The 25,582-nt window shown below is 35.2% G+C and overlaps 1 protein-coding gene across 1 annotated transcript in view; it reads right to left on the reverse strand.

Moving 5' to 3' along the window:
- The window catches only part of LRMDA (leucine rich melanocyte differentiation associated), a 638,362-nt gene that overhangs the window by 268,893 nt on the left and 343,887 nt on the right, over positions 1-25,582 (reverse strand). Inside the window, exons 3-5 of the mRNA XM_018068852.2 lie at positions 22,308-22,434; positions 12,923-13,062; positions 2,803-2,929 (exon numbers count right to left, since the gene is read on the reverse strand). Coding sequence (XP_017924341.1) covers positions 2,803-2,929; positions 12,923-13,062; positions 22,308-22,434 — 394 coding nt within the window. The remainder of the gene's footprint in view (positions 1-2,802; positions 2,930-12,922; positions 13,063-22,307; positions 22,435-25,582) is intronic.

The following is a 25,582-nucleotide window of genomic DNA, read 5'->3' on the forward strand; positions in this document are numbered from 1 at the left end:
CTTTCCATAAGACAGTCATATCACAAACAGATGCATTTTCAACAAAGGATGAAATGAAGCAAAGCACAAGAAAATGCAGTGTTCTGTTAAAAAAAAAATTAGGAAAAATGAAAGTAAAAAATTTATACAAAATAAAATATTTATGACTTAGTGATGACTGGTGATTGCTAGATACTTTTGCATTTGAGTAAACACAAGCTACTCAGATGGAAATTTCTTGCTTTTATTCTCATTTTGTGTATTTTTTTCTTGGTGGGGTGTTTTGCTCTCCCAAGTATTTTATGTCAAGACTAAAATGAAAACAACTACCCACATCACAGCCTCTTTAGATCATCAGTCTGCCTTTTATGCTGAATAAGCCATAGCATCTCCTGCTTATCATAATGGGGGGAAAAAACCCTTTTAGTTTGGGTTTTTTTCTGAAAAAGTAGGTCTGATAGGCTCACTGTTGTTGCTACATCTGGCAGAATATTTTCATGTGGCATCTGCCAACATAAAAACTAATCACTCCATCTCCTTTCCTGGCAAGCATAGGCTGACACAGTGGCTCCTACCTCAGGTGAAAGGAAAAAAAAAATTACTATTGGGAAGTTCACTGTGATCAAGGTCTTATAGCCCTAGGTCAACTGACTAAGGAGTTTTTCTGATGACAAATACTGAGTTTTTCTGATCACCAATACTGGATGTGCTGCAATCTTTCTCTCAGTTTTGGTCAAAGTGTAACCTCTAACTAGTTTCAGAATGCTTAAAATGTACCACCACTACCCGTCTGTTAAAGCTGCCTGAAGCTGGTTGAAAATCTCGACAACTATATGGGAGGGGAACTGATGAACAGAAAACACAAGATCCAGGAAATCTGAAGGCTAAAGAATAAAAACCCATTATGTATTCAATGTATAACATATGACAGAATTTGAAAGTACAGATATTGTGCACATCATCTTTGTGGTATATAGAGGAATTCTGCTTGTTATGGTCTTTGAGTACAGCTGTCAATAGCTGTATACATACCCATCTGCATCTGAAAACATATGCAGAGAGGACTCTATGAGTGTTCTCAAACATAGAGTTTGCATGCAGATGTACTACAAGCATGAATATCCTAGAAAACAAGCACAAATTCAAAACAATTTGGAGAGCTTTATAATACCTGTTCTGCATCTAATTTCATATTTATTTTAAATTAGCCATTTCTGTAATATGTATATAATATTATATGATGAGGGCAATTTTGTAGTAAGAACCATTAATTCATGCCATGAAAATCATTTACAATGATTTTACCATCAGTAATTTGTACTGAACCATTTATAAATAAGAAAAAAAGCCAACTCTTTAGGAAGGCAATAACAATGGTAAATTGGAGGCTTCTGCAAATGTGCTGAAATAAATGTATGGTTTATCATAAGACTTAGTAAATAAATAATTCAAAACTATACAAAAGGTTCAATTGTAGATATAAAAGATAAACATGTTATCCCTAAATTTGTGAGGTAATTTATCCTTAGCTATTGACTTAAAAAGAGGTTTCATCCAGAAAAGTAGCTTTAAATTTGAGAGACATTTTTTTCTTCTCTTGCACTATTAAGTTGATCACAATTCAGAGTAGGCCTTAAATGAAAAATCTAATTGTTAGTAAAATCAAGTAAACACTTCACCAGAACTAAAATCTGATAAGAAGAATTGTAAAAGAAGATGACATATGTGTGCTATACCTAACACAATTCAGCTTTTGCATTTGGCCAGACTCAAAGATGGTTTGCTGTGAATAAGTTATACAAAACAGCTTAGAATAAATTATTTCATTTATTACATATGTGAAACTGAAGTAACTAAAGGCAGTGGTAAACAATATATCGAAGCAATGCTTGTATCAGAACTGTTAACATTTTAGTAGTTATAAATGAATTAGTCTGAAAAAATTTGTAATGCACTGCAATTGTACTCATGATAATACATTTATCCAGCAACACCGTTATGCTACCAAACAGTGCATTTCCATAACTGCTTATTATTCAGTATTATTGGAAATCTGCAATAAATTATTGATGGTATATTTTAGAGAACAAAACAGCAAACGGAAAGCAAGTAGATTGAAAACTTGGGTGGAGTTTTAAGAAAGATCTGCAGCACTAAAGGACTCTGCACTCAGATTGCTGTTACCATTGATCAACAATGGAAAAAGAAGGTAAAGTGGAGAATTCACGTTTGTGTTCTGATTGCTTCAGCACCGTGTCCAGAGTTTATGCAAGTGGTATTAAATGCTGAGATTACTGAAACTGTCTCTCTGATGTTGTCAATGCTTATTAGCAAGATACCACATTCAGTAACAGCATACAAAAATAGAATCAACTGGTCCACTAAAAGCCAGTAAACACCATAGTTGTGTGCTCTGCAAGAGACATTTGAGTTTAACATACAAGGCAGGGGACAGCTTGTCAGAAAAATTGCATTCTTTCACGAAAAGTACATCACACAGGTTACACATCCTTGGACAGGGTAAAACTATTCTTTTAAGCTCAGTGACACATATTAGTTACTTTGTTATATGAAACAGAAGTTAAAAGCAGAAATTTGATAACATAGCCACATCCCAGTAAACGGATGTAACTGTAAATTTTTATATTAAAACACAGAAAAATTACTAAGGCTTTTGTCTCTCACCTAACCACATGTGTCAATCCTTACACTTGAAGGGTTTCACCTGTTACTTTAGCAAGAGACACAGCCAGGCTTTTGGAGTTATTTTAAAATGGTGTAAATGAATCATATTATTGTTACGACTTCCATTTACTCTCCTACCTTGGCATCCTTGGGCTTAACCACTTTCATGAAGGCGCCTCTTACCAAGGCTTCCTCCCTCTCCCTCCTGGTTACTTTCCGAGTATCAAGAAATTTCAGGTTCGTCAATTTATGCAGGACAAAATATCTGAGAGATGTCAAAATGCACACAGTTAAAATCCAGTAATAAAAAAAGACATACTTACAGACTAAATGACTAAAATTAACAGCAATAAACAACAGTCTTTGTTTTCTCTCTCTGTTCACCTTTTTCATGCAATATATCTTAAGTAAAAAGTTGTAATACTTACTTTACTCTCTCAAATGAAGCTTGTTGTAAACTGCCCCAAAAAATTTAATACTGGGTGGATCAAGCACAGTTATCACCATGGACGTGTATGCTCTCTATAGACTTTGGTGAGGTATAAAGTATATCAAGAAATAGGAAATTGTTTTGAACTGCCTGTTTGGGAAAAGGAATTTTGAGTGATATGAAAGATTCCATCTCACATTGCAGGGGAAAATCAATCTGAGAAATGGGAAACTGCCTGCTATCTTCTCTGAAAGAGTTCTTAGAAAACATTCTTTTTCCAACACTTCAGATTTTTTTTTATATATTCCTAAAAACACAATAATCATCAACAGTAGAGACACGTGAACAGTAAATCAGGGAGGGGTATAATTTGTCTTCTACCATACATACTAAGACACCATTCTTTGCCCTGAAAGGACTGTATGTCAGTGTTCAAAACTCTTAACATTAAAAGAAAGAATTTTTAAAGAATAAGCATGGAGTGTTATTCTGGGTCTCTACTCCAGACCTACATTTTGACAAAGTCATAATTTGGAAGGATTCCAATTTGGTCCTGCCAGAGAGACAAGGTGTCTTTATGGTATATAGATCCCAGCTCAGAATTAAGTGCAGAAGCACAGAGGGAGAGACTATTTATAGGAAACATATTTTAAGAATTCAAAGTTCTTATTAGGATTCATCAGTGCTATATTCTATTTATCATTTTTACTCAAAAGACAGCAGCTTTTTAGCTTCAGAGAAATACTATTGGCTCCTCACTTGCAGAGGGAGAGAACATGGCAGATCAAACACAAAGTAAGGCACAACCATGGCAAATCCAAATATCTAACCACCTCAAGTACATGTAATTTGCATTTAGTCAACCAAATGTGAAGCAAACACTGCAAAGTGAGGGAAGTGTCAGACTTTTCCTGGCAGGGCATAGAAAGGTGATTGATAATGTTCCCCATGCCTAGCTGTTTTCATAAAACTCCAGTCAGTCAGAGAGCTCCTAATCATACCAATCCCTTCTGGCAACGGGAGGAAGAAATCAAAGTAGTACAAAACTGCATAACATTTTGAAAGAGAATAACACACAAAAAAAAATTGTTTTAAAAGGTAAAAGTTTATCTCATAATACTGTTGTCAAGAACAGATAAACGTGAAAAAGACTGTAACGCTCCCCCTTCTAAAATCAAGCAAAATTTAACAGTGCAAATAAACCTTTCCATCAAGTACACCATTCCTCTGAGGCAACAGCTTCATAAATTGTTAACAAGTGAACTGAAAATGCTCAGTTCTTAAATGTGACTCCTCAATCTATGGCTTTCAATTATATTAGCAGAAGAAAAAGAGAGTCACTTTACTAAACAGAACATCTCCTAAGACCTTTTTTTAAACAACAGCTACAGATCTGAGACAGACACGTTCTCAGACTCATTCCAGCTTTCCTGGCTGCCCTTCCAGTCCTCCCTGGCATTTTGCTGGCCCTTATCTTTCAGTGGAGGAGAACCTATCCATCTTGCATTACTGGCAGAAAAGCTCTGATGACAACAGATTCTTTCAAATGAAGACATGCACAGAAAGAAACAATATGTCAAGAGTGAAGAAGAGTGAAGCTAAAAATGAGTAAAGACACCCACTAAGTGTAGGGTGAGAAAAGATGAATATTCAGGTGAAGAAAACATCGGTATTAGAAAATCAGCAAATGTTTAATGATGGAATGAAATATGCCATTGAAAAGCAGGCTGCAACAAAAATGACAACAGATTAAGACAGCACTGTCATCTATGCTGACTTTGGATCACAGCCCTAATGTCAGTCTCTCAATCATTTCAAAAAAGCTTAAAATTATAATAGCATTCCTTGATACAAATGTATTTTTGTATTTTTAAGCCATACTGATTGCATTTCAAAAAACAGAATTAGCACTAGTACTTGTCAATTCCAGAAACAAAACCAAAAAATCCTACCCACACAAACTAAACAGCTAACTACACAAGTCACAGGTTTGGGGTTGATTTTTTTTAAACTTGCACTTCTTAAGGAAGCAAAGGTTATCCCACTAGTAGAAGGAAGGTACATTAATAATTAATTATTTTAAAAGGTGATTAAAAATACAATCCCATTTATTCATATTCCTTTTACTAAATATGGAATAAGAAGTTTCTATGTGATTTGAAAATAGTACGATACATTTTTATTAAAAGGCTGAGGAAAAACACTGAGCTTCCCAGATATATTTTAGCTAGAAATATGAAGACGCAGCTTTAATCTAAATGTAACATAAGTTTGCCATAAAAAAATACAGGAAAGGGTTACCAAAGCCTGGGAATGAACACTCTACAATATCAATTCAACCCTTGTAAATTTAATCCAGGGTTATTTGTTGCCCAAAATCTCTTTACTGTGATGTATGACTTAGTTACTAAGGTTATCACAGTAGTATCCTAAAGTTGCATAGTACATAAAACATTTCAGTTAACAATGCAGGGAGGTTAACTCCCACAGATAACCTACTATCAGAGGGTTAGACCAGATGACATGCCTCTGTCAGCTTTCAGGAGCTATTGATGGTTCAATCAGTTTGTTTTGAAGGTAAAGTACAACAAAAGGGCACTAAACTTATTCAAACTGTCAACAGGGACTATGGAATGTTGCTTGCAGGTAAGTAATTTTGGGTGTTTTAAGACTATTATCAAACACCAATGGCTGCAGAAAAAGACAGCTACTAATAACACAGAAAGCAGCCATCATAAAATACTTTGTGGCAGGCACTGAGACCCATAAATTTTGTGACACATTGCACCTGTTTTAGACTTATAAAACACTAGTTAAAAGAATACTGCTTAAGGAAGAAAGATTCATCTAAATTTTACATTATAAGTTTAGAAAGGTTTATTTTAGGTTAGAAGTTGGAAGGGTAGGGTCTCCCTGTCCCCTCTTTTTTTCTTAATAGTCTTGAAATTTAGCACTGCACCATGTGTTCTGAGACTGCTGTTACCAGCTTTTAAAATCTTTGCAGTGGTGTGAAAAAAGGTTAATATCTTCAGTGATGAGGATAAAAGTGAGCTTCAGAGAAAGAAAAATAAAAATCAGGTAGACCAGAAAGGTGCTTAGAAAACATTGCCTGTAAACTGATCTTCTAATTCATAACAGATTAAAGAAATTAATTATGTAAGTAAGTAAAGTTACACCTTCTTTTGTTCAAATCATCTCTCCCACCTTGATTCCCAGTGCCAAGAGGCCAATGAAAATAAGCTCATAACAAATATTCAACAAACACGAAAAGGAACTCTCAGAGATGCAAAAAGACCAGAGAACATCATATTTCTTGTTATTTCCATTTTAGTTAAGTGAAAATGACAATAAAGTTTAACAACTCATTTGCCAATTTAGTAAGTGCTGCATGTGATAAGCATTATTTTAAGAGTTTTTACACAGACCTGCCAAGATATTGGAAAAGAGGGACAGGCTTGAGTGGACATTTGCAAAGGAATACAGTGAGTTGGGACTCAGCTGCTATTGACATTGGTAGAAGCTCGATGGGGCAAAGCCTTCCTTTGAAGAAACATGCTGGCATTCAGAAAGGCCCATAACAAAGACAGCTTTGAGATCAACTATTGCTATTTATTAAACAATACATGACTAACTTTTATATAAAGAAATACCATCTTTGATACTGACTCACTCTACAGCCTTAACAAATCACAGACTTGTCATCTTAACTCTGCCTTACAAAGAGGGAAACTAAGTCTTATCAGTTACCTTGCAGGCATATTCTATGTATGATTCTAGTTCTCTACTGTGTAACAATCATTACTTAAACACATAGTCCTTGGGTTATCCCCTCTTCCCCTCCCCAAAAAAAAATCACTGAAGGTTCACACCTTATGAGACTTTCACAGGTGAAGAAAAAGAAAATGTGTGTTCCTTAAAGGATCACATGGAAGAAAAGAAAAAATCTATTTGAAACATTTACAGGAAATTTGTCAGTCCTGACCCAAAACACAGAGGTGCAAATAACTTCCAAATCAACCATTTATTTTTGCTAAATAGATCCTGTAAAATTTCAGTCTGATCTATGTCTTTTTTCAGTAGTCATTTAGGTTCTAACATAAAAATTGCTTCAGTTCTAATGAGCTTTGGTACTCTACCTCTAGCTACTATCAATCAGTTCTAGAAAAATTTCATTCTAGAGCTATGAACATCATAACTACAACAAAAAACCCCCAGTGAATCACATAATATCATACCATCTAAGGGTCTCAATTAACTCATCACCTCTCTTTGAAAAGCAGATAAGTTGTTGAACATGGTTGGCCTTCTGAAACTACAGGCCACATTATAGGAAAATTTCAAAAGTGGCAAAAAATTACTTGGGGAATGAACTGTTTGGGTTCTTTTCTTCTTCTGCTGCTACAAGAAAAGTATAATATATTTGTATATGCTAACATTTCAGAAAAAAATAACTATTCCACTGAACCTTTAATGAAACACTATGGTAAGAACTAGATTCTGTATAGTCTTTCAGTTTGTACTTTTATTACCAAACGCTGGAATATAAAACTGTACTATACGCATCAATATTTAAATTTTAAAAACTAAATTTATCTGGAGTGAAAAATTGAGAAATATTTGACCAGAAGAATGCAGAAATATCTAGCTCTTCCTGTATCATAACACCAACATGCTCTTTGTTTCAGAAAGTGTTTACTTTCATTTTTCTATTTTCTGTGCTATTATATTTCCTTTCCTTGACAACCATAGAACATAAAAATAATATACTTATTTCAAACTTTGAAGGGCTGATTATGCTCTCAGTTACATTACTGTAAACTAGAAAAAAATAAATAACCTAAAGTTGGCAAAGTTAGATCAGTTTTCAAAAGGGAGAGACAAAAACAAAAATCAGAAGGATTGAACAAACATGTTTATAACAGTGAGTGAGACTGATTATCTTCTGTAACTGTTTCTTCTGCCCCCTCCAAAAGGTTTACCCCTCTACCCCCACCAAACAGCATATAGCTGGCTACAGAATTCTCATCTGCAATGAAAAATCTTCTTTAATACACAGATAAGGAAGACAGGTCATAAACTTAAACCAGCACCTTTCAGAAGTGAGGGCACAATGTTGGCATGAGGTACGTTAGAGGATCATGTGAGACCCTGTGCAGCCTTGGCACTGTTTGGTGATGATCATAGAATTCTGAGGGACTCACAAGTCACTCAGAAATCCAGATCACCTCCTAATATTTTAATACCCTCTCCTTTTCTTCAGTGTAGCAAACAACTCTATGAATTCTAAAAATATCTCTCTATTTGTGTAACAATAATTAGAGTTATGTCTAAACTTACTGTGTTAGTATGGACAAATTGGGTACTACGGACTTCAATTTACTGGCTGAATAAAAACATCATAATTGTTCTTGCTCATGAACCCTCACAGTGGATAGTCTCAGATAAAAGTTGTGTGGTCATTTGATGTCTATCACATATAGATTTTTTCCTACCAGGTACCAGTGAAACGACAAGACTTCAGACAAATAGTGAAGCAACACAGATTCACAGATTATACAGATGTAAGGGAATATCCTAATCATCTAATTAAGTACATAAAAAATATGTACAGAACTACTAGACTGCAATCCCTCCTGCTAAAAGAGAGCCTCAACAGTAATTCACTGGTATTGATCAGGTATATTAGCATTATTTTCATTACTGAGCAAGGACTTCTAGTCTCCTATTGCTCCTTGAGTATGTATTTATATCACCATCCAAATTCAATAACAAGACTATTTAAAATAGAAAAGTTCTGTATCAATTTTTAAAATAAACAATAAAACAAAACCGCAATAAAACAAAAGAAAAGTGCAAGAACACTGAAAATGCTAAGTATTTCTAAGTATTTATGAGAAACACCATTTCTCACAATCAAAACTGTGGGATGAGAGTAGTTGATTTAGCTTGAAAAGTTAATCCGTACAAAATGCATGCACTTCCTTTCTAGCTGTTATATCTTAAGAGGACTTCATAAGGTTATCATCATTTGCTCCCCCTGTCGAAGATAGCATATCTAGTACATGTACTTTTAAGCTAATTTAAAATAAACTCAGGCATTTGTTTCCACTTGCCCTTGTTTCCATGTCAACAGCATTTAATGAATGCATCATTCCAGGAAATGTCAATAAGGAGTAAAGAGGAATGACCAAGCACTGGAAACTTCACACATGGCATGAATTCTTCACAATCATATCGCTTTAATGAAAATAGGTGAGGTCACCTGCAGCATTCACAACTGCTTTGTAATACATTCTGACCCAGATGATTTTTCACAGTTCAGTAACACCACGTTTGAAGTTTTCACTGCAAACAATACACCCACAGGACTGACCAAATGCAGTACAACAGAAGCAACCAGCAATTACTGTGTTGACTTCTGTTACTTTGATCTTCGGGTCATGACCTTTGTTTTCACGCAATCTTCAAAGCAGAGATTGTAGACTAGGTTATTTTAGAGGACACACTGCTTTGCAAGCTATTTTTCTGTGATCCCTGCTTCCTATTTGAGCCAAAAGCTTTTAAAATTTTCCTATCACCGTTACATTTCAGTTATCCTACTTTCCCTTGCCCTTACCACCAAGATATGCTTTTACAAAATATTAACACCCAAATACAGAAAGCTTAAAAAAATAAGATAAAAACTAAGAACTTACAGAGTTAGTTTTTTAATAGAAAGAAACTAAAGCCATTTTACAGTGATGGAAAAAAAAAGTAAGTTTTTAAAATTAACCAAACAAATTTACTCATAAAAATACCACAGAAGGGAACTTTCCATTTTCTTTTCCTGTCCAAGCAAAAATTCCAGTAACATAGAAATGTTTTCATCAATTTGTTCTCCTAGAAATTTAAAAGGTAAGGAGAAGTAGCAGGGATGGGTGAAAAAGCTTTTCTTTTTCCCTAAAAAATTTCCCATTCAAAAGTAATATGGTTCTTATAAGAAAACCCCAAAACCTACTTTGAGAAAAAAAATCACAATAATGTTTTACTATAAAAGGTACTGTTAATGAAAGAATAGGGAAGAGCTTTAGTAATTAAATTATAGAAATGATATACCAATGGATTACTTGAGGAACCAGACTGGAATTTCTTGACAAAAAGCATAGTTTTCTATATTTTCTAAGTATTTATGGTAAAACCTAATTATTTTTAATATATGCAATATTACTTTTAACCTCTGTTAAGATCTCTGCTAAGATCACTATGAACAACTGGACCTTAAGTTTTGTAAAAAATATTTTCCACGTTTCTTTAAGATTGAGATTTTGGGGGGGTTACAGATCTTTTCAGTTTGTTGGATTGAGAAGATTAAGCAAAGCTTTGATTTCTTGCACCTTTCTCTTTCTGGTTTAGGAATTAAATAGCCTGAACTCTAATTGAACTCAGTAGGAACAAAATTAAAGCTCAATGAAAAATGAAGCTGTGGTTCTAATGGTCACTGCAAAAATTTACAAAAAGAAGTTCCCATTTAGAACAAAACAAAGCCAGCTGAAGTTATGGTAGAGCACAGTGTTTACATAATTCAAGTTCACTGAAATCCAATCTTTTGATGCTTTCTGGCAAATTTCTCAAAAAAACTCTTATGAAAAAAAGCTATTTCAAACCATCAAAAAAATGCTGTAACTGGAAGAAAAAGTTGTCCAGGATGCTTCAGAATGTGTATTCAAAACTCTGAATTAGCTATTCAGAGTAAAATTACAAGAGTACTTTTAATCAGTTCCATCATGTAGGTGAATATATATTCCCCTAAAGACAGGTAGGTAGGTAGATAGATAGACAGAAAAACAGATAGATAGCTGGATCCATGCTTTTGGGTTATGAATCTAATGTTGTCTAGCAAACACATTTCATATAATGCAACAAATAATAATGGAAAAGGATCAGGAAGCTTTCATTAGAACAGCAGAACCATAAATCATTCAACTAATTAGAAGCCCATTCTTCTTTATTAACAGAACTTCAATTAACCTAGCTTATATGGAAAAAAATACCCAGAGTTTTGAAAAATTGAGAGGAAAGAGAATGGAAGCAATGTTGCAGTTTCCAGCAGATACATAAATAGAATCACTTCACACTTTGACATGGTGGTTTGTCATGACATGACCTAAAACTACCTTGACCTCTCTGAAATCAACATTTTTGCATTGAAATGAAACAAGAGACATGCTTGTTTTGATGTATGGCTGTGTGACATATTATAAATATTACATCACATAACCACAGAGGATGTCAATCAATAAAGAATTTTTTCAGAGAGCACTAAATGAACCATGGGTTCTTGCCTCTGAATGGCTCCTTTAACGTACTATTTTTGCTTAAATGATTAATAGGAGACATATTGTCAGAAAACACACTTAAAGTGAAAAACAGTAAACTGTAGAAATATCATTCATTTTTTAAGCAATTTTCTAGTGCACATGTCACATAAATTTACATAGAGACAGTACTATTATATTCTCATAAGCTAGATAGTAGGCATACCTTCCACTTAAGTGTGAATGCAATGAGAAGATATTTTATTAAATTTAGGCTGTTCTACTTTGTGAAAACCAAAATACTACAAGCTAAACTTGGATTCAAAAGTGGAATTATTAAAAGATGAAAGTCTGACAAGAAGAAAACACTTCTCAAAAATTTGAAACAAACTAAAAAGTATATGCACATTTGGGACAGCTGTGCTGATGTTTCAAAGTACAGCATTTCCTAGAGCATTGAATTCAAGACACTTCCCAATAAACCTGTTTATATTGTTTTGTATTAGCTCCTACAGCAGAGTTTAGAGTACATGAAGATAAAATCAGAGTTTTATTATATAAGTCTGAATACTGCAGGTGATTTGCTAATAAAAAGCAAGCTCAGGCTGTGCAAGGTTGGCAACCTGGTTGTACTGCCTGGTTCCGACTTGCCTCTGACTGCCATTTTCAACCAATGTGAAAAATGCCAGCACACAAAGACTGAAATAATGTTTCAGATGTGAGCAAGGAAAAATACCTCTAATGACCTTTTTTTTCTTCATAATCAATGTCTCCTTGCCTAAAGGTTACATCTATTAAAATTACAGATATTCCGTAAGTTTTGGATCTATAGTCATAATCATTATCAGTCAAAAGTATTTCTTTTTTTTTTTTTTCAAAAAACAACCATTGTAATTTTAGCAACATTTCAGTTGGATCAGTTGTACTTACATATTTTATCAGGCTTTCATATTAAATTTCAGATGACTTTTTGTGTAATCTAGCTCATTAAAATTACATTATAGATATAGTTTGGATTTTTTTAATTGGAATCTAACTGCTCTGAGTAAGGCAACACAATAGAGGAGGAGTCCTGTATTAATAGTGCCTTGATAACTACAGTAGAAGCAACTCAGCACCATATCAAATATGAGTAGAAGACAATGCAACCGGTTATCTCAGTGTAGTGATTTTTTTTTTTTATTGCCTGTCACCCTTAGTGTATGTGAATGTTGCCTTATCTTGGCCTTAAAGAATGAAATACTGTGAGTAGGGGCATATGAGCACCCACATTCAGGAAATCCTGTGCACACCTGCTCAACTCCAACATGTGCTATACAGCACTGAAATATTTCTTGAAATAGGGTTCCTGAGAGTGATCTCACTGAAATGGGGTTACTCAAATCCCCAGGTGTTTCATGGTAGAATATGTGACATTGCTTTCAGAAAAGCATAAATGATTGTTTGAGACTCTGGGCTGACTTTAGTTCAATATTTTTCCAGTAGTAAAACAAAACTGACATGTCTTATTACATCTACAAGCAAAAACACTAACCTGTACCTCTGGTAGTCATCCTCATCCTTTTCTTTGCAGACCAGCTCATTTGGGCAAGCAATGTTTCCAAGCAAACTGAGATACTGTAGTGAGGGCACAACTTCAGCCAAATGGTCCAAAAGGCTTTCTAATTCTGTTATGTGTCAGAGGTTGTGGGTTAAGGATTCAATGACATTAATGAAAAAAGCATTTAGAGTTGCATCACTGCTGATTTAAACATACATTTCAATAACTGACAATCAAATTTAGTATGGCATTCAGGAAAATGTCACATTAATTGTTCCAAGGGCAAACAGGGATAAACTTCAGTCAGTTTTTTGGCATGGAATGAAAGAATTGGGCTGTTTTGTCATTCTTTTCTCCTCCTTTCTTTCCTAGGTGGTTCACTACAAAACATTAAAACTTTGACAAAATGATGGATGCTGTGTGGTAAAATGGCTAGCAATTGCTGGAGCCATGAAACTTTTCCAGCATGGAAACAAACAGTTAGTTTCACAGCACATTCATCACTAATATATTCAGTCCACTGGAAAATGAGTTTAAAAAAAAAAAAAAGAAAAAGAAAAAGAAAAAAATCAAACCACAACAACCCACGTTCACTCCCAGCATATAAATGCTTTGAGTGTCACAGGAACACATTAGTAACCACTCAATTAGTATAAGTCAATTAATGCTTCACTAAGTGCAACTTAAACACTTCAGTGTTACAATTATTTTGTATATGAAGCTTTAAAGACTTGGAAAGTATAATTTTTTGCATTACAACAGCCTTATATTTTGATGTTCATGAAGCTTTTTAACTTAACTATATTCCTTGGAACATAAATAAGGATGATACAATTATTATTGTAAACCTTCATGAAACAAACAAGCAAACAAAGGTTAAACTATTTTTAACTACTGTAATACTGGAGATTACACCTTAGGTTTAAGCATAACAACAATATTCAACCATTCGCACACTGTCAATTAATCAAATAAATTATTTTGTTACAGCTTAGTTTGACAGTCTCTAAGACTCAAACTATACATTCTTATTTACTTCAATTTACATACAAAGATATAGGTGTGATTCTCAAAAAATATGCCATGTATATGTGTGTAAAAAGTTTCCAATATATAAAAATCAACTGACTTAGACAAGAGTAATAATTGTTCAAAACCATTAAAGGACATTTCATTGTTCTGTTTTTATCCACTCCTTCTGTTAGAGTCCACAACTATTGTCACAACTATTGTTTTAAATTCTCAGCTCACTTGCGTTGCTATTATTTTTACTTGATTTATGTGTTTCTGTTATCTTTGTTATTTTTGGCTGATGGAATTTACTTTATTTCTCACCCCAATATCTTAAGGGCAGCAAAAGCAATACAAAATGGAAACAGCAGTTTTGTTGTTAAAATTGTGGTCTTCCTTTCATAAGCCTGAAATTTTATTTTATTTTCAAACACACATGAGGATCATGCCAACAATTACTGATTCTCATCTACTAAAATCAATGTATCTACACTCACAGTTAATGTTCTGTCCCTTAAGGTCCAAGGAATCATAATCAAATATTCTCCATGAGTGAGAAAAATGAGAGTTTGAAATAAGTTCTATGAATTCATCAAAAAGGTAAAAATGCTAACTTTTAATTTGGCAAAGCCACATTTTAGAATGCTACATGCCAGTAAGTAATCTACCAGACCCTTAGAAACATTATCTTTTTGTAGCATCATATGATACAGGTCTTTGTGAGCTGGGTGAATTATCGATCAAAATTTGGTGCTAAATGTCATACCTGGACCTCAAGCTCACACATACACTTTTTCATGGCTCTTTCAGGAAGTATGTGACTGTGATAGGAAGCTCACAAACTGTTTTTCCACAGATGTTCAAGGGAAAAGCTTTTTAAAAGTTTCCTAAGACTGTTAGAGAAGTACTTGAATCTGGCACCTGCCCTCAGCCAGGAGAAACACTTAATTTCTCACAGTATTACTTAGGTTGCAAAAAGGTTCCCTGAGAGAGTTTACTAATAAAGACAGTTATTTCCATAACACCTAGGAGGTTAGCTACTGGAAGGGTTTGATTGTATATGGTAATTTCCTATCAAAAGGAAAAAAATACAAAACAACACAAATCCACCAACAAATTATTCAAAATTTTTGCTTCTTTTATGGATTAAACATGCAGGATTTTTGCCTGTCAATTCAATAGAGCTTTTTCTTGTATAGAAGCTTTTCTCCCCAAAAGTTTGCTAAATGTGGAGTATGACATGTATTCTAACTCATCTGAACACGCAGACTTCAAGGAAAATATCAAAATGCATTTAGAATGTAATGAAGAGCAGTGTCAGTGTAGATATGCAAGTGTAAGACTGTGCCTCAAAGTCCTAAGGAAAGCAAAAAGCAGAGACACCACTTTCAACAAGAGTTTTAGGTAAATAACAGGAGTTGATAATCTGCGTCTCAAAAATCTAAAACTCCCAAATTTGGAAATTAGTGTCTAGGTTCCAATACCTTGTATCTAATACCTTGTATCTAAACCCTGAGCACTGAAACACCCCTCTAAAAAGTATACTGGGCAAGAGATACTTATCATAAATAGTTATTAAGAGTGGTTATATCGTAAATAAAATAATTAATTATTTTCTTTAGGACTTTAACTACCTTTTCTTTTCCTTCCTAAAAACAAAACAAAACTCAAGGTACAGATTGATTTTCTAAGAAGCCCATTCACCTACCATCACAGTTATTCTTTACAAAGCATGTAGGAAAAGTAAATGTTATCCTGTTCAAATTCTCACAATTAAGTATTTTTCAGAAATCAATCCTAAGTCATGGTGCACTTCTAGTGTACTGTTTAGTTGATTAGCATGTCATATACTTATTTAACTATGGAACTATATGATACCATCAAAAGTATTAAGTCTTTCTAAAACAATGCTAGGAAAATATGGAGGGATAAAATCAAAAGCAAGTCTGAAATTTTATTGCCAGCTTCCTTTTTTATGGTTTATTGTTGAAGTCTAAGGAGGGTCATACGGGTGCAATCAGAGCCAAAGAGCTGCAAAATTCTGCTGTGCTATTTCTAAGAACAATTTCAGCTCCATTCTCTTCAAAAATGAAAAATCACAACTAAATCCATGGACAGTGCTGGTGAAAATGTATTTACTTATCAAAGCTCTATGAAAACAGCCCTGGACTGATCTTTCCAAAGTCAGTGTCACTGATCATCAGGTGAATATGTAACAGTGATGCCAATACTTACACTAGAGTCCACTGTTTGAAAAATGGTTTAAAGTATCACTGTTATGACAATTAAAGTGCCTTAGTGTGGCAATCCATCTCCTAATTCAAGTGTCATCATTACCAATCCACTAATGCCTCTCTTTCTAACAGATGTTGACTAAAATAAAAATTTGTAATAATTAAAATTTTAAACTCTTCAGCAATACAGCTCACAAGCTACAACATCAATTCTGGGCAACTATACAACAATGGACCTCTCCAAAAATCTAACCTGGTCTTCATGAACAATGAACAGAAACATACTGGACATAACTTAAAATTTCATCCTCATCAAAAGTCTTTACTGATTTATTGCACTGATTCTAGCTTTAAGTTAGGGAAACATTTAAAAGAACTGCGTATCTCTCAGAGATTAATTTTTTAAAACCCCTTCACCCTGTTACACTTATATATACACCACACAAGCAGACATATGCACAATCAAACACAACCTCGTCACTGTATTTTCTGTTTTGAAAAACAAATGCCACCAGCAATACTGAAACATAGCAACAGAATTATTTGGAAAACACAGTACTATGGTGCATCTGGTTTAGCTGCAGAGCAATATCATTTTTTTGCAAGTTTTGTGGAACCAAAAATATCCTACAAATAGGCATGTTCTGACTTTCCTGTTTTCACTCACTGTCTGGTACCCAAGGTTGCTATTTTTTGAGGTTCTCCAGAAGGCAAAAGAACAATCAAAAGCCCAAAGCAAATTAGGTATCTCCTTTCTCTGGCTCAGAATTAACTGTCAATGCAAGCTTTTAACATTTTTGTTTGTTTTGCAGAAAATCCTTTAACATGGGTCAAAATTCTAGTGATAGTCAGGACTACGTCCCCCTACAAACCCTTCAAAGACAAGTTCCCAGGAAATATTACATTTAAGTAAGGTCAAAGTTGTAAACTCTTTGGTGGATAGTATAATGCCACTTCACTTAGTCAATGTTAGGAGAACCTTGCAAGCTGGGCCAGTCATTGTGATGCTAAGCTGTGTCTTTTATACTTTTGAGAGGTTGAGCAGATTCACACAGAAACTACTGGATGATGTTGTATGAGCTCCAGTATTCCTGATTTCTGTGTTCTCAAGAGCTTCTTTAGCTGTGTCCCTCCAGCATATTTCCAGGGCAGAGTAATATAAGGTTTAAGTACTAAGAACTAATGCTGGTCATCCCCAAACTCCATACTATTTCTTCCTTACTGGTATTCTTGGTATAACCACATTCATGGTTGTTCTCAGGAATAACTGCAAGTCAAACCTATGCAGAAACACCTTTGCTAACGGTTTCTAAATTAATTTATCCTATCCAAACAAACCTATACGTGTTTCTTATCTTACTGTGCAATTATTTTTTGGATATAGTTTGAAGTATGCAAGAAAATCTAGGATTTCTTTCCGTAAACTTTTTGTCTGCTAGCAGTTTTTTACTAGTCACACATTCAAATACGGAAAAGTAACAACTCTTGTGCTTTTTCTCACTGCTTTCCAAGTTGCTCCACCATTTCCTTTCAAAAAGTCATTCCACTTCCCAGAGGAGCTGCAGGAGAACTTTTCATAATAAGGAACTTCATTGATTACAGCTTTTGGAAGTTCTTGGAAGCAAAGAGACAAAGTAAAGAGCAATCAGTTTTACATGGAGAATATTTTTGAAATATGTACATGAGAATATCAGAAATATCATGCAGAATTCAGACCACCACATAGAAAGACCCCAAACTCTCATTTAAAAATCTTCTGTCAACTAATTATCTGTCATGCAGGTGCTGCAATCAACTTAACATTAAAACAGCTGGATAACACTTCTACCAGAGTCATGAATGAGAAAGGTACCTATATTTATTCCCAGTTGAAACATTTGCTTCAATTAAATTTATCACAAACACAATGCAGCAATCACAAGCTATCCTACAGTCAAATAGCCTTGAAGCAGAAGTTACCAATTCTCCTCTGAATGCAGTGTGAAAAGATCTTTGCCACCTGAACGCTTTTCCATTAGAATGTGCTAGGTCTTCAAGGTTGGATAACCACAGAAATAGCTTGCAATATGCAAGTATACATCTTACCCTTCCCTATGTGCAATCGGATGTCACACACAGCCATTTGTATGCCTCACTCTGGCTTGAACCTTATCTGGTAGGGAGCTAGGACCTTCAGATAAGGCCTTGTTCACTGACTTTGAAAGCATTTTGTTCAAGAAAGAAAGGGTGTGGCATGGATGGTAATTAACTAAGTCCATATATCTCATGGAGAGCTTCCTGCATACCAAACACATGGGAAAAAAATCCCATTCTGCCTCCTGGAGCAGCATTAATTTTCTCTGTGTAGCTGGAGTTGCCAGTGATTTTAAAGATATTTCAGAATCCTGATAGTTCCAAGGCTGCAGATTTGAAGACCAGGTTTCAATGCTGTCAAGTATACAAATGTGAGAATGTTTCTATTCCTGCAATAAAATTACATTTCTAGTTCTCTATAGTGGTCCATCATGAAACCATATGTTCTTTCTCACAAAGATTACTTTTTGTTTAGATTTTTTTTTAAACATTATTCTGCCCAAATGTTGCTCAAGGTTTTGAAGGCATCACAGTCAAGAACAAAGTAGCAGCTCAGGATTTTTAAAAAGGTTTTGATATCTGGAATTGAACTCATCCAAGCACTGCTGTAGAACAGCACAAGGAATCACCTGGACTGAAGACTACTTCCCTCTTCCACAGATGTTTGGCATCAGGCATTCACAATACTTAATTTCTACTTCAGGCACACTTTATTCCAGAAGAAAGATTTTTGGCTCATCAGATACAGCAGTTCTCTAACAAGTCACATAGCTTTCACTAAATCCATAATTGTGGCATGGAGAACTCAGAAGTATATGCAGGAAGAGTGCTGTACTGAACTGAATTGAACTTAGCTCAGTTCTCTGTTTAGTGGAGATGGGGAACCATGCATTATAGGAGATAATTCGTGTCTTTAATATATTCACTCAATCTACACATCAAATCCTCAGCACTTAACATAATGAGATTCTGTTCAGGCTGGGACTTCTGTGTCTTCAAGTACTTGAGGACAATGTAGAAACAAGCACAGAGGCAGAATAAATTACAATCTACACTTTGGAGGTTAAGCAAATCTGTAACTATTAGAAACCATGACAAGACCTGTGTGAAGACACATTATATTAGAAGTAGCTATTGGTATATTCTTCAGATGAGGTACTCACTAGGCTGTTTTCAAAGACTCAGAAACATGTAATCCTTACATCTGAATCACACTGATAACTCCTCTTGCCACAAGCAATGTATATACCATTATAGGCATTCTGCCCAGCTCTAGATTTCCCACTCTGTCATATGAAATATTTTGGTTTTCCTTTAAACTATTCAAAACCTAGATCTAGATTCAATCATAGAATATGCTGAGTTGGAAGGGACCCATCAGGATCATTGAGTCCAACTCCTGGTCCTGCACAGGACATCCCAAGGATCACACCATGTGTCTGAGAGCATTGTCCAAATGCTTCTTGAACTCCGTCAGGCTTGGTGCTGTGACCACTTCTCTGGGGAGCCTGTTCCAGTGCCCAACCACGCTTCAGGTGAAGAATCTTTTGCTGATATCTCACATAAACCTCCCTTGACACAGCTTCATGCTGTTTCCTTGAGTCCTGTCACTGGTCATGAGAGTGAAGAGACCAGTGCCTGCCTCTTCTCTTCACCTCAGACACTATGTTAGGAGGGGCCAAATGTTGTTTACACATACAATGTCACACAATAAGTGAACCATGTAAAAGGAGTAGAAAGCTCTTATCAGAACTACCAAAACAAGATATGGATCAAAATGAAGCCATAAAAGGAGATAAGAGTACGGTAATATTAAGAAATACCCAGGAAAGATCTCATATGAGCTTTAAGTTTTATATGGCATTCCAATTTTCATAGGGGTCAGTTTGGATTTTTGTTTGTTTTCATCTCTCTCTCACTCTCCTTATATATGCATAATAATATTCCACCAATCGACATTTTGTTTCAGGTCAGCGTTCTTTCCTCACTTTTGTCCTTTATGTAGTGCTACTGTCATATACTGAACAATCTTTTCTGTATTGTATTTCATTATTCTATTAAATGTACATTTTTTTTAACATTTTTCAAAGAATTCAACAGAGAAATAATTCATTAAAAGAAGAGATTCAAGTTCAAATAAGATCTTTTTCAAATATGGCAGTCACATTGAAGAGAAGAATCTAGAAGGTTTCTGTGCTTCTGAAGACTGATGTATCCTCCCTACAAGAGATCATTGGTCCCTAGGGCTCAAAATGTTAATGATGGACAGTGGTTAGTTTTTCTTCCCTGGGCAGTTTGCAACTCCTCTATTAAATTATTGGTAGCACACTACAAAATGCATACATTATTTCTATAACCTGGGTAGCTTAATACTCTCAAAGCTCTAACTTCATAGTTTTTAGATTGAATTAAAAAAAATCCCAGGATAGATCAAATCTTTCTTACCATGTTATCATTGATTTTGAGAGCTTACTCACTTGACAATACTATTTTAGTATGTCTGTGAGACTAGTAGAAATTCTTTAAAGATTACCTCTGACAGGATTTTTTTTTTCTCTGATTTTGTTCACCAAGTTATTATTCAATACCCCTTCCCTCCTTTTGGCAAGTGTAAAATTTCTCCTTGACATTCCCTCAAAGGACAAATATAATGACACGTTTTTTGGTCTTATGGCCAAATTTATATTTCATGGTTAGTAGAAGGAGATATACTGCATCAGACATACCACCACCCAATGTATCACCAAAAATGTTCTTGTTCATTGTTCATCAGTTCAGATTTTACTATGGCACCAAACAATAAAAAATAAAACCAGTTATTCAAATCCAACCCACAGTATCCTACATTAACCATAAATCTAGCCAAATACCTAGTACAGTAACGATGGTTACTGTTCAAGAAACACTCTTGGCAAATTTCCAGGGCTCCAAGAAAAAAAAGTTACTCTGCTGATTTTTATTTATTTATAGAGTCAAAAATAAGTGCAGAAATCGTAGAATCTGCAGTTATTTTTATTCCCCTCAGTAGGAGGATTTTGCTTTAGTAGGAGGTAAATTGCTCTCTGTTTACATTGTCTGTAATAAAAGCCTGCAGTTGAGCAGCTTTGTCCTCACGCTGCAATTACAAGGAGAGGGCTTTAACAGTCTGTGCTCTAAGACTCTGCAGGCCTCAGTTGGCCTTTCGGCCACAATTTGATCACCCTTCCCTTCTGTAAAATCTTATATTACACATGTTCGAATCTCCAGAAGGGTCAAAGTATGGGAAAATTATGTAATAATCAAGTCTATGCCCACAGAACTTGCAGATAATTAGTTTTTACAGACCACTATCTATAAGCCCACAGACTAGGGGCTCAGATTGAGCAGAGTACTTAGACAAATGCTGAAATATTTATTCTTAATAAACAGAAACAGGCACTAACTTCAGGCATATGGCAAAGTGACTGATTGGTTACAACTGGACTGAACCATACATCAAAATACTTTAATGTATTAAGACCTTGATTTGGATAGTATTTTATATGAATTTATACAGAACTGGAACACCAAGTGACTTGCTTTTAGAGCTGCAGCTCCACAGTAGATATCAAATTGGGGATATTACAGTTTCATTAAAATAGAGAAAAGTATTAAAATTTTTGTGTGTCTTTTTTTAAATTAATTTTATTTTACTTTAATGTTTTAAGAGCTATTTAAAGTATAAAATCGTAACAGCATTTCACTGCACGTTCTATTCCACTAGAGGTCAGCCTGCAACAGAACCCCAAGCAAACACAGGAACTGCTGCACACTGGTAGCACTGACATTATTTTCTTTCTCTATTTTATCTGTTAGAAAGATTTCTTCAGAGCCATAACTTAGATCTCTCACTAAAATGGAGCAACAGGAAGATATAATGGTGCATTTCATTTATGAATGACCTATAATAAATTACTATGAAGTATTCCAGGTGCCAAACGAGAGAATGCTTTGTCTGCACATGAGCTATATTTCACATACTTTAATTTGGCTGACACATAAAACTCATTTGACATTTTGCAGGTATTTCTTTGAAAGGATATTTGGTTCTTGTTGAGCGTTAAGGTATGGAGGTGGGGTAACCTGGGTAACAGAAGGTCATTTCCAAGTAGATTGTTGTCCAGGATCAGTTCTTCCAAGTAACTGAATGTTTTCAGTCCTTCTAGTGACCTGCAAACGACAAAGGCAACAGGAAAAATGATACTCCCCTAAATCAGGGAGGCCATTATGAGCTGAAATAAATATTTTAACCTTCCCTTTCAGGAGTGGGAATAGTTTTGGTTTGGGCCTGTCAGAAGAGTGAATGACAAGCATTAGTGGCAAGGGGAGTGCTGGCACTGCAACACATCCTTCACATGCTGGCAGGATGAAGGATGCGGGTCACTTAGTGAGTAGCCAGGATCCAAAACAAAAGGCTTCAGATATGGGGCCTGCAGGATGAATTTGTCAATGTCTTGTGCCTTCAGGCACCCAGCCTCGCCTGACCCTAACCTCCATTCCCAAGATAAATAACTCTGTCACAGTTCACCTTCATTCCCTGGACACAAATTTAAGTTGTCATCCATCATTTCTGCCAAGAAATATCATACCCTGCTAACAATAATAAATACAACTTCAAGTATCATTTCTTAGCAGTTACCTTACGTGCAATAATAGGAAATGTAGAAGAGGGTTTTTTTCCCCCTTTTTATTAACCACTTAATTAGCTTTTTCAGTCCCTGCAAACAAAGTGAAACGTTCTCTACAAAATAAAATGCAGAATTACTCTGGAGAGAAAAGGCATTTGTTTTCTTCTCAGAACTTACTATCCCACTGTCAAGCCACAGGTCAGACTGCAGAGAGTAGCTTTAAAAAGGAGCATTTGACAACATGGCAGTGAAGATGATGCCTTGTAAATAAACAACATTCTGGTGGTATTCATTCCTCCGATAGCAAAGTACAAGAAAAAAAAAAAACTAAAAAAGAACATTTCAGTACCTTATTAAGACACCTATTCCAAGCTTGATTCTTAATGCTTGCACATTCCAACAGTAAAAAAAAAAACCAAAACCACACATTAATCAACTAAGACACATGATATACAAAGCATACGCACAGACACGCATTCACAGCTAATTCACCTACCAGACACCTAAAGATATGCTGAGATTGCATGAGTTGACAGCTGATCTACTATGCCTACCAGTGGGAAGATCATCACTGTATCTCCTGGCTGTTTTTTAAAATGTGATGAATAAGGGAGATGCAGTCTGTACTGTTTATTCAGTTAGCAATGACATTTATACTGAGGGGATTTCCTCACCCTCTCCCTAGTTTTTGGCAAAGATCAAAATGTCCCTGTTAGAATGTTCTAAAGACCCTACTACTGGAGGAAAACACAATTATTAGAAAGTATATGGGTTTCAAATCAGACAATTTAACATTCATCTGTACAACAACAACCAGATCCAGCTTTTGTAGATACAACTTACTAACAATTTATAGATCACAGTTAGAGGGTTCAAGCAACAGAAAGAAATCAAGTCTGTGACCTTTACACTGGGTACTGTACACTAAACTATGAATATTCAAGTAACATTCGCACAACAGTGAAGCAGTGTATTTCAGTCCAAGGACTCTAAAGCGCTCACAGTCCCTTGACTTGAAAGGGAGGTACAACTATTACTAATGACATTTTGATGCAGGGCAGTCAGACCTGAGGAAAATTTGCCATGCCTATACCCTATGGCCTATCTATTTTGTTACAACGCCTTGAGACTACAAGTTCTGAAGCAGAAAAAATAAAAGCCTCTATTATAAACATTATACTGAAACAATCACCACAGTAAGAGTCACACTTTTTGCACTTGCCTTTAACAAGTAATTTTGAAAAAAAACCCCTCAATTCAGCCTACAAAAACTGTACTCCTTTAAGAGCTGTGCTAGCATGCTGCACTGAGCCAGCTAGTTCAGCAAAAGGTTGCAACAGACTTGGTTTTGCCAAATTCAAGATCAGAGGAGAAATCAGCAAACATCTCAGACAGTGCTTTCCCCCAAGTACCTTTAAAAGGCAAAATAACCCAGAGGAAGTAGCAGTGAGTTTATCGAGCTGTTATGAGTTTTCATTTCAGTTTGACAAACCTAGTTTAGCAAATTCCCCTTAAATACTCTTTATTATATAAATAGTGGATTATTTCCAAACCTCGCTTTTCAATGTATGACTTTGACTTGCCAAAAGAGTTCAGAGAAGGCCACCTCCTTGTCAGCACCACAGAGCCTTATGGGATGTTAATAGGTCCTTTGTGAAAAAACACTGCTTGGGCTCTGGTCAGTGTCAGCATCAAAATACACATTGTTCCTGAGTTATGTTATGCAAATATAATACTCTTATCATGAGAATCAGCAAATGGTTGGCAACTGGCAAGGAGAAGAAAGCACACATCCAAAACTGCTGCAGGGGAGGCATAAAACAAAATGACAAGCCATGAAGTGGGACAAAAGGCCTTGAAACACTAGAGGGAGTTGCCTATTGAAACAGCCTTTCTTTCACAACCCTGGGCTGAACACAAGAGTACTAGTTTCATAGATAGGCAGAGAAAAGTGTGCGCAAATCTCCTTACACCTGTCTGGTTTTGATAATTTTTGCCATGTAATGTTATTAGCTGCTCAGTTAAAAAGGAGCCATGTTACACAGGGGGTTGCTTATAATTGCTGTTTTCATGTCATCAGAGCAGTGTGCACTTGGTGATTTAATCACCTAAATTCAGAGTCCAGGAAGATGGGAGGGGTTGCCACAGTACAGAGAGAGGGTGTAGCCATTAATATAAATTTACAGATATATGTTATTTTGCTATCCATGAAATTCTTTGTTTCATCTTATCCAGAAGAAAACATTAGCACCAAAAAAAAAAAAAAAGAAAGGTAAGATATGGCAAAGAAACAAAAAAGGAAATAAAAGTGTTTGTTATCATTCAGTGATTATAGCTACTGAATTCTAGGCATCATCTACCATCATGTTATATAAGAAAATACTGCCCAGCAGTTGTACTCCAAAATGTAAAAGTTTTAAGTACAATCCACACAATAGATTTATGGTACAAACTTCAGCAAGTCCCATAACTTCTGTGAGCCTCAATTTCCTATCTGCACATGGCGGATAAGAAAGGATTGCAATTGGGAATTCATATATAGAAAACATTTTTGAGAAGCTGAGACAGAAATCAGCACAAAATACTGTCATTTTTATTTTTAATGAGGATGAGAGAAATATTAATGTACTCCAAGTATTTCCTTATGAGCCCATTACAAAACAGGAGAGGAATGTGTATATATACACAGC

Source organism: Manacus vitellinus, unplaced genomic scaffold (genome assembly GCF_001715985.3).
Source record: "Manacus vitellinus isolate BGI_N305 unplaced genomic scaffold, ASM171598v3 scaffold_15_pilon, whole genome shotgun sequence".
In the NCBI taxonomy this organism is placed as follows: Eukaryota; Metazoa; Chordata; class Aves; order Passeriformes; family Pipridae; genus Manacus; species Manacus vitellinus.